The sequence below is a fragment of the Equus przewalskii genome, chromosome 14, assembly GCF_037783145.1.
Source record: "Equus przewalskii isolate Varuska chromosome 14, EquPr2, whole genome shotgun sequence".
In the NCBI taxonomy this organism is placed as follows: Eukaryota; Metazoa; Chordata; class Mammalia; order Perissodactyla; family Equidae; genus Equus; species Equus przewalskii.
Window position 1 is genome coordinate 36,029,795 of NC_091844.1, and position 10,755 is coordinate 36,040,549.

The following is a 10,755-nucleotide window of genomic DNA, read 5'->3' on the forward strand; positions in this document are numbered from 1 at the left end:
GCACATCCAGTGTGACAGGCTGTGTGCTGACACTACAGCATAGATTCTTTCTCTTCATTCTCACAATAGCCCTAAGCAGTCTGATAGTCGGGGAAACTGAGTCTGAGGCTTAGCTTTTTGTTGTTAGTGCCCTGGAGTTGATTTCAGCTCCTGGTGACCCTGTGTACAGAAGAGCAGAGCCCTAACCGGTCTTTTTGCGCCATCCTCTCACCTTCTGATGCTACATCAGACAATGCTCTGCTGCTATTCATGGGGTTTTATAGCCCACTTTTTCGGAAGTGGGTGACCAGGTCCTTCTTCCTGGAAGCTCCACTGAAACCTGTCCACTATGGGTGACCCTGCGGGTATTTGAAATACTGGTGGCATAGTGTTCAGCATCGCAGCAACACACAGCCGCCACAGCATGACAACCAACAGACGAGTAGTGTGGTTCCCTGACTGGGAGACGGGCCCGGGCCCCTGCAGTGCTGAATCTTAACCACTAGACCAGCAGCAGTGGCGAGGCTTAGCTACTTGCCGGTAAATTCCATAGTTCGAATTTGACTCCAGCGGGTCTGCTCAGAGCCATGTTTCTCACCCCTGAAAAAGCCTTCACGCCCCAAGGACTTTGAAGGTGGAAAATCTCATTCTCTGCTGCAGCCGAGATGCCCCGTGCAAGGCAGGCTTACCTGCGTCTACTCCGTGACTTTACTCAGCGCCTGCCACTCTGGACAAGGCATTGTTGCAAACTGTAGCACGACTCCCTGCAGAGACAGCTCTGTCACCCTAAGGGAGGATGCCGTTTGGGGGTGAAGGCCCTAGGGTGTAGCTCTGGGTCCCAGCTGCCAGGGCTTGGGTGCCAGCTCTGCCCCTCACCATCTGTGAGAGCCTGGGGGCCTTCGAGCCCAGGCAGTCAGCCTCTGGAGCCTGTTCTCTTGCCCTTTTTATATCTCGGCTTCTTATCTTCCAGACCATGTTACAAGGTAGTTATCCTTAGTATCCCCTTTTGCTTTTCTGGACATGACCCTCAGTGAGAAATGCATTTCATGTTGTGACCCAGTATGGATGTAGTGTATACACATAGATAATGAAAAGTACTTACCCTTATAACATGCAGTTCTTATATTTCGCTGAGGGGGAAAAAGCTGGTCTTACAAAAGAGAACATACTGTGCAAAAACAGGCAGAACTAACCTAAGCTGTAGGAGATCAGCACAATGGTCACCATCCCCCCAGAGGTGGGAGGTGCTGGAGGGAGGTGGGGCATGTCCCGGGGAGGCTTCTCCCGGTCTGCTGCCTGATCTGGGTGCGTTCAGTTTCTGAAAATTCCAGCTGTAGTCTTACAATGTTCACACTTTCCTGCATATATGGTAATATTTCAACAAAAAGGGGAATAACGCCGGTCTCGACCCATTAAATTAATTTCCTGACCCAGGAATGAATTGAGACACAATTTGACACACTATCTTTGACCCACAAGATGTTCAGTAATTACAGGATGGGTCCCTTCCTTCAAGAAATGTCTTTGTCAAGGTGAAAGGTGCATAATAGAGGATGGAGAAGGGGACGCTGCTATAAAATATTGTCTCTTTTTCCTGGGGCAGCCGATGCCAAGGCCCTACCGCCAGGTGAGCTTCCCAGACGACGAGGAGGAGATCGTGCGCATTAACCCCCGGGAGAAGATCTGGATGACGGGATACGAGGATTACCGGCACGCGCCCGTGAGGGGCAAGTACCTGGACACCTCGGAGGACGTGGACTCCTACGTGCGCTTCGCCAAAGGCGAGGTCCCCAAGCACGACTACAACTACCCCTACGTGGACTCCTCAGACTTTGGCCTCGGCGAGGACCCCAAAGGGCGCGGGGGTGGCGTGATCAAGACGCAGCCGGCCCGGGGCAAGTCCCGGCGGCGGAAGGAGGACGGCGAGCGCTCCCGGTGCGAGTACTGCAGGGACATGTTCAACCACGAGGATAACCGGAGGGGCCACTGTCAGGACGCGCCCGACTCCGTGAGAACTTGCATCCGCCGGGTGAGCTGTATGTGGTGTGCAGACAGCATGCTCTATCACTGTATGTCGGACCCCGAGGGAGACTATACAGACCCATGCTCGTGCGACACTAGCGACGAGAAGTTTTGCCTCCGGTGGATGGCTCTTATTGCCTTGTCTTTCTTGGCCCCCTGTATGTGCTGTTACCTGCCCCTTCGGGCCTGCTACCACTGCGGAGTGATGTGCAGGTGCTGCGGCGGGAAGCACAAAGCGGCCGTGTGACTCGGTGCCCCTCCCTCCCGCTCCTCTGTCCACGGTCACAAGGGAACTTGTCTTCTCCACCCTCTCATCTTCTCCCCTGCTCCCTGGTACCTGGCGGGCGCCCTTCCGGCCTGGGGAACCTCCCCGGTGGACTCTGCCCTCCCCCCAGCCCCCCACTCTGCGTCAGCCACACACCCATACACGCACACAGTGTTCTAAGGAAAGGAACCTCCGCAGAGACTCTCGTGTATTAGCGATCTGTAATCAAGCTGTCTTATCCGTGTTGATTTCCTGTCCTTCCTCCCCACCTCTTCCAGTTCAAAGTCACCTGTAGTAGGAACTGCTGATCTTTGGTGGGTGTTGTAGGTGGTTTTTTCCAGGAGCGTGGAAGACCCCCTTTCTCTTGGGTCAGCTTGACTGTTGCTAATGAGCATCATCGGGGTCCTGCGGAAATGTGATGTTAGAATGATGAAACCCTGCCAGAAGTATTTTAACCTGCAGTCGGTTGTTGTGTATAGGAGGTGAGCTAGTTAACTTCTACCACAAAACAAGATCACTTTAACTTGTCCAAAGCCGCATTTCCCCCGTAAGCTGCAGTGTCTATCTTGAGCCCATCATCGTGTTCTGCCCCCCACTCATCCAAATCTTGTCAGTTATTCACTGATGCGAACATTCTACCCGTAAAGCGACTGAGAATTGAGCCTTAACTTCAGATTAACTTGTGCGAATCAGGAAAATTCCGTAAACTGCATTGCGTCCTCTCGGACCAGGGCTAGAAAGGGGGTTTCAGGTCTTTCTGAGCCTCCCCAGGTACCCCTAAAGTAGAACTTTTTAAAATTATGTCACCACCACTTCTAAAACTTTAGCAATATTAGAAGAAAATGCTAATGAAGTAAGAAATTTTGCTCATTGTTCTGCAAACCAAGTAGTCCATTCAAACACAAACCAGTGTTCTCCAAAAAAAGTTCCAAGTGAAAAAACACTAAGGTTGTGATAATAAAACTCTAAGAGCTTTTTTCCCCCCAGTGGCTATTTTCTATTAACCGGGGGAAATTTTAAATGTCATAAATTGGAAGAGTGGTGGGTTGCCCTTTTTTGTTCATGGGTTTGTGGGGTTTTTTTCATTTTGGACTCAATTTCACATCACCAAATTCTTCATTTCTACTTGGGAAAAAACATGGCCATATGTAAAAACCCTTCTGATGCCTAAGTGTCTTTCTCCTGCAACCCCAAACTCAGACTTGCCACTTTGGGTGCACAGACGGTCAAGTCAGCAGGCTGGGTCTACCTGTCGCCTTGCCACATAGGAGGCTTCTAATTAGCTGGGAAAGAGTATTTTTCTAATATATTGCAAAGAATAGCCAAGTCTTCTTGCTGCAGAAAGAAGAAAAGTGAAGAGTGATTACCTGTACCTAGCATAGTACAATCAGAACGGCCTGGAGACCACGGGGGACAGGCTTGTTGGCGCTGGCTGTTCTTCCTGCCATAATCTTCCTGTGGCCATTGCCAGCTGAGGGTGTTGCCTGGTCCCTCTCTCCCTGCTTCCCTCATCCCTTCTCTGTTGCACACAGGACATCCGTCTTCAAGGAAAGGGACTTTCTTCTTCCAGTCTGCCAATAGTACGGGGAAAATGCTAGCCACGCTTACCTTCATGGCAATGTTTTCAGCTCATCTGACAGCCCATCGCATTTCTTTAGTCAGGTCGTCGGTGTAAATACCCAGTGTGCTTATGAGTTAGTGGGTGTATGTTTTCATTTGTTGGAGTGACTGGTTCGGGCCTTCCAGTTTGGGAAAGGAGCAGAGAGCTGTCAATCTGGTGATTCGAGAGCCGCCCCCCCCGCCAGGAGAACATCTCGAAAACCTGCAGCCAGCCTCCAGACGTTGTCGAGAGACCATCTCCCCCACTCTGAGGTGCTCCCTCAGGGTCTTTCTCAAGGTCTCCTCTCTACAAAGCACAACACTAATGTATGTTTTGTTAGACCTCAGTTCACGTGCCCCTATTTATTTCAGGATAATACACACATCCCGCCGCTTTGTGTTTGTTGTCCCTAATTAGTCATTATCTATTTCTGTCTTCCTTTATCTCTACTCCTTTTCCACCCCTTTGAAGAGTTATGCTGGTGAATCTTCTTCCGCGTACACTTTTGGTTGGTGAAGGCAGCAGTTAAGGGCACAAGGACAGCCATGGGGACATTGATGTAAATACATCTCTCTCTAATTACCACGCTGCAGCTGAGCAGTGTGTAGCATTTTCCCAGTCAGCTCTGCCATACTGACGTCAATCATTTGAGAGAAATTATTCAGATTTTATTTTTGTATCTGTGGTAACAAAACATTAACCAAAAGATTTTCTGTTGGGAAGCTTCCCCCTGACCCCCTAAGCTATTTGCTCACATTAACAAATTAAAGTGCCTGAAGCATAATTCATTCTTTACCTGTATACTAAAAACCCTGTTGTATTGATTTTTTTATAATAAGCCTTTTTACCTCTGTGTAAAAAATATATATACAAGTGTATGATGTACATTTTAGTTCTTAACTTTTTTTTATGGTTTCTAATATGTATGACCAACGTAGCCATTGCTTTAAAATGTACCATGTAAATATAAACACATCCTATCAGATTGCTGGCTTTGGGCTCTTTGTCTGGCTGGAGACGGGATGGCATTTGAGCCTCTGCAGACGTGGGGGTTCTGGCCCACGGGCTGGCTGGCAAGGGTTCTCCTTCGGAGAAAGACGTGTGGACACCGGTCTGTTTTTGTGAGGCCCTTCCCGCCTATGGTTATGTCATATTCCCAAGGGGAGACTGCAGCTCCTCGGGCTCGGATGCCTCAAGCGAAAGGAATGCTGTATGTCACCGCCCAGGGAACACCCCCTCTTCCTAGGCCCAGCTTCCCCCACTCGTGCTCCTCAGAGGGAACAGCTGTACCTCCTCCGAGTTGTTTTCTGCCGATTCCTGCTGAACCTCAGGTGGGTGGGGGTGCGTGTGTGTGTGTGTGTGTGTAGCTAGGAAGACAGTTTCTCACAGAAAACAATCGTTAAAACTGCAAGACCCTTGGTCTCTCGTAGTGGTTCTATTTCACTGACACTTGGCCCACTTTCCCTTCCAAATGGGCCCCTTGGACACTCAAAAGTTACAGTGACGGTCCCCTGGAGGAGATGAAGTGTGGGGTCTTTTAAAGGTCACAGAGGAAAGTTTCAGCTCCATCACTAGAGAACCAAGTGGGGGCCTTAAAAAGAGATGTGTAGAGGGGCCCCTCCATCTTAGTTTTAACTCATCCCAAAAGGGGTGACTTTTCCAAGGCACTGGCAAAGGTGGAAAACAACAGGAGATGCTGAAAGTTGGAAATCGAGAGGAGAGAAACAAGCCGTGAAGATTGGTAAGGAAGAGATTATTAGAGAACTTAATGAAAGTTGCTTCAGTAGAGTAGGAGGGCATAAACCAGGTTATAAGGGGGGAGAGTCAACATGGAGGAAGTTAAAACATCAAATGTAAAATATGTTTTCAAGAAGTCTGATGCTGGGGTCGGCCTGGTGGCACAGTGGTTAAGTGTGCACGTTCCACTTTGGTGGTCTGGGGGTTCGCCGGTTCAGATCCCGGGTGTGGACATGGCACCGCTTGGCAAGCCATACTGTGGCCAGCATCCCACATATAAAGTGGAGGAAGGTGGGCACAGATGTTAGCTCAGGGCCAGCCTTCCTCAGCAAACAGAGGAGGATTGGTGGCATATGTTAGCTCAGGGCTAATCTTCCTCAAAAAAAAAAAAAGTTTGATGCTAAAGGAATAATGGGATTGCTCTGAAGTGGAATTGGTGAATTAAAAAAATAATATCTGCCAAGATAACATGTATTCATTTACTTCTTGTTTTAACAATTAATCCTGAATAAATTGTTTGGATTTTAAAAAAGCAAGAGGAGAACTTGGAAGGAACCTCTAAGAGCTGCCGGGTGGAAGGAGTCCTAAGATCTTCCTTGACCCCCACGCACCCCTGCAATGCATTACCCATTACCCCTCCCATTACCCATTTATAGTTGAGGAATTGAAGCTTAGAAAGGGTAAGTAACTAAGGTCACCTGCAGTCACATGAAGGAAGGGCTGAACCGGCCTGAGCCCAGGTGACTGACCACAGAGCCCAGGTCCTTTTCCCGACCTCACTCTGATACCTCTGCTCACCTCCTTCCCTGTTCATGGACTTGAGAAGTGGGCACCAGTCAAGAGCCTTGCCAGACCTCCCTGTTCCTTCAGGGCCATCAGGCTGCTTCAGGATTAGCTTGTCATCTTTCGTGCCCAGGGTGCTCAGCCGGGAGCTGGACACACTACGTGTCATCTTTAACCCCCCGTGAAGGAGAGGGTTCATTTCCACCTTACAGGTGAGGAAGCATGCATAGAGAAACTGAACTAAGTCTCAGGGTTGCTGGACAGTCTGCCATTACTAGCCATTAGCCCTTGGGAAAGAGACTTCGCCTTTCTGAGCCCAGGTTTCCTCGGGTATAACAAGTGGAGTGGTCCCTGCCCCCAGCACTCCGGGAAGGTTCAGTCATATGCTGAAGTTATGGTGCAGTACCCAGGCGGTACTTCCAAATGCTTGTTCTTTCCTCACTTCCTCCTTTATCCTGGGACCCTGAGGAAACATCAAGAATAGAGGACAATCTCTTTTGAAGCACAGGTGGCTGAAGCAATTGTGCATATTTTGCGAATATTTAGACTTTACAACATATAAGTTGGGATTTCTTTTTCTTAAACTCTGCAATTTTAAAGTAGGTTTTGATTCCCTGCTGGCCCTCCCAGATATGTTCATGGCCCAAGTGATAGCTGCAGAAGTGCTGTAGGCTGACTGGATTCCTCGGGAGCCGATGCATGCAGCTTGGAGAAAGTCAGTGGCTTCTGTCAGAGCAGTTCTCCTGGCTCAGTGTACTTGACCAGAGTTAGAGCACACTCTCTTGCAGAGTTCTCCCTTCCTGAACCTTCCAGCCCCTCTTTTGTGGCCTTTAGTTTCACCCCTACAAGCCATTGCCCTCATTTCCTGGGTTTCTGCTGCTGTCCCACTGCTGGGCACCACCTCCACAATGGTGGACACCCCCCAGGACAGCAGAACATCTTCCCAGGGGAAAAAGTGTTATTGGAAGAATTCTGTCTTACAGGGACTCCCAGGGTGGTTTGTTATTTTAACATGGCTTTCCAGCAGGCAACCACAGGGCCGTCCATGTGAACAAGGGACCAGAGCTTGTAACAATGTGCCAGCTGCTTGCAGACATTCTTATTGCAGGTCTGTTGGGCTTTCTGATTTGTGGGGTGAGATGGTTGGAAATATCACACTTTGCTTGTTTGTTTGGGCCTGAAGCAGATGGGTGGGATGAAGGGAGATGGCCGTGGTGACATTTTGCACAACCAAATACCAATCGCGACCTAGCAAATTGGGGCCCACCTGTCTCCTGAGCTAGACCAGCCATCAGTGCTAGGGGTTCCCTCAAGGCAAGCTGACCACCCAAAGGGCAGTGTGGAGGGCGGCCAGGGTGGGGCGAGCAGGAGGAGGTAGGCTCTGTATATTTATAAAGGAGGAAAAAAACCAATTATGTGATTGATGGTCATGCCTGGTGGCCTTTTCTTCTCATTATGTCTCTTCTCTCATTCCATTTTTTTTTTTCACAAATTGGGCAGGGGGGAGGCCTCTAATTGTAGAAGTAACACACATAGTCATTGTAAAAATGTCATACACTACTGAATATAAAAATGAATCTCCTTGTATTAGTTTACTAGGGCTGCTGTAACAAAGTACCACAGACTAAGTGGCTTAAACAATGAAAGTTTAATGTCTCAGCTGTGGAGGCTGGAAGTCCAAAATCAAGGTGTGAGTTGGTCTGTGAGGGAGGGATCTGTTCCAAGCCTGCCTCCTTGGCTTGTAAATGGCCGTCTTCTCCCTATGTCTGTTCACATCGTCTTCCTTCTCTATGTGTCTCTCTGTCCGAATTTCCCCTTTTTATAAGGATATCAGTCATATTGGATTAAGGCCCCTCCTAATGAGCTAATTTTAACTTGATTACCTGTGTGAAGACCCTATCTCCAAATAAGGTCCCATTCTGAGATACTAGAGGTTTGGACTCCATGTGAATTTAGGGGAGACACCACTCAACCCATAACACTCCTCTGTCCCACCAAAAGTAAGCACTGCATGTCCTTCTGGACTTTTCTATGCATGTATACACAGATGTGTGTGTGTACATTTACATGTATATGTGCACATGTGAGTATTTTCTCTCTGAAGAGGAACTAAAATAAGTTACTCATCCTACCTGTTCTGCTCTAAAACCTGTTTTGTTTTGTTTTTACTTAAAAATATACCCTCATCCATGCTATATCTTTTGGTTAGAGAATTTAGTCCATTTGCATTTAATTATTGATAGGTTTGCACTCATCGCCATTTTGTTAATTGTTTTCTGGCTGTTTTACCGTTCTTCTCTTCCTTTCTTCTTTTGCTCTTTTCCTTTGTGATTTGACGGTTTTCTTTAGTGGTGTGCTTAGATTCCTTTCTCTTTGTCTTTTGTGTATCTGCTATAGGTTTTGCTTTGTGGTTACCATGAGGCTTACATATAAGAACTTATATTTATTAACAGTCTATAAGTTGATAACTTAAGTTTGAATGCATTCTAAAGCTCTTCATTTTTACTCTCCCCCTCCCCACGTTTTATGTTTTGATGTCACATTCTACATCTTTTTATCTTGTGTATTCCTTAACTAATTATTGTAGTTAAAGTTATTTTAAGTACTTTTGTCTTTTAAGCTTCATACTAGCTTTATAAGGGATTAATCTTTAATCTTTACATTAAATTATTCTAAATTTCACCACATATTTACCTTTACCAGTAAGATTTATACTTTCATATATTTTCCTGTTCCTAATTAGTGCCCTGTCTCTTCAGCTTAAAGAAACCCCTTTTAACATTTCTTGTAAGGCTGCTTTAGTGGTGATGAAGTTCTTTGAGCTTTGGCTTCTCTGGAAAACTCTTTATTGCTCCTTCAATTCTGAATGACAGCTTTGTCAGGGAGAGTATTCTTGGTTGGAAGTTTTTTTCTTTCATCTCTTTGAATATATCATGCTACTTTCTGGCCTGCAGAATTTCTGCTGAAAAATCTACTGATAGTCTTATGGGTGTTCCCTTGTACATAAAAAGTTGTACATGAAGAAGTTTTCTCTTGCTGCTTTTAAGATTCTCTCCTTGTCTTTAACTTTTCACATTTTAATTATAATGTGTCTCTATAGACCCATCTATATGCTGCCAACAAGACACTTCAGCTTTAAGGAAACATATAGACTGAAAGTAAAGGGATAGAAACATATTTCATGCAAATAGAAAGCCAAAAGAAAGCAGAGGTAGCTGTACTTATATCAGACAAAATAAACTGTAATTCACATACTAGAACTAGAGACAAAGAAGGTATTATATAATGATAAAGGGGTCAATCCAACAAAAGGATATAACATTTGTAAATATTTATGGGCTCAACATGGGAGCAGCCAAGCAAATATTAACAGACCTAAACAGAAATAGGCAGCATTACAGTAATAGTGGGCGACTTTAATACCCCACTTTCATCAATGGATAGGTCACCTGGACAGATAATCAATAAGGAAACTTCAGCCTTAAATGACATATTAGACCAGATGGACTTCACAGACATATACAGAACATTCCATCCAAAGCAAGAGAATACACATTCTTCTCAAGTGCACTTAGAACATGCTCCAGGATAGATTATGTATTAGGCCTTAATTAATTTAAGAAGATTGAAATTTAAGAAGACTGAAATTCTTTACCAATCACAGTGATATGAAACTAGAAATCAATTACAAGAAGAAACTGGAAAATTCACAAATATGCAGAGATTAAACAACATGCTAGTGAAATACTATAGGTCAAAGGGGAAAACAAAAAATATCTTGAGACAAATGAAAATGGAAATAATATACCCAAACTTATGGGATGCGGCAAAAGCAATTCTAAGAGGGAAGTTCATAGTGATAAATGCCTACATCAAAAACAAGAAGAATTTCAAACGACCTTATTTTATACCTCAAGGAACTAGAAAAGGAACAAATGAAGCCTAAAATTAGTAGAAAAAAAGGAAATAACAAGATCAGAATGGAAATAAATGAAAAAGAGACTAGAAGAAAATAGAAAATATCAATGAAACTGGTTCTTTGAAAAAATAACCAAAATTGACAAAACTTTAGTTATACTCACAAAGAAAAAAGAGAAGACTCAAGTAAATAAAATCAGAAATAAAAGAGGAGATGTTACAACTGATACCACAGAAATACAAAGGATTATAAGAGACTACTATGAACAATTTTATGCCAACAAATAGGACAACCTAGAAGAAATGGATAAATTCCTAGAAACATGCAAGACTGAATCATGTGGAAATAGAAAACCTGAACAGATTGATTACTAGGTAAGGAGATTGAATCAATAATCATAAACCACCTAATGAACAAAATCCCAGGACCAAACAGCTTCACTAGTGAATT

General features: G+C 45.3%; 1 protein-coding gene across 4 annotated transcripts in view; it reads left to right on the top strand.

Annotated features, from left to right (window-relative positions):
* Window positions 1-4,851, top strand: part of SPRED2 (sprouty related EVH1 domain containing 2) — a 117,087-nt gene extending 112,236 nt beyond the window's left edge. For all 4 annotated transcript variants that reach the window (XM_070572469.1, XM_008535077.2, XM_070572470.1 and 1 more), the window contains one exon: window positions 1,583-4,851. In XM_070572469.1, coding sequence (XP_070428570.1) covers window positions 1,583-2,248 — 666 coding nt within the window. In that variant the 3' untranslated portion in view covers window positions 2,249-4,851. The remainder of the gene's footprint in view (window positions 1-1,582) is intronic.
* The last annotated feature ends 5,904 nt before the right edge of the window (window positions 4,852-10,755 follow it).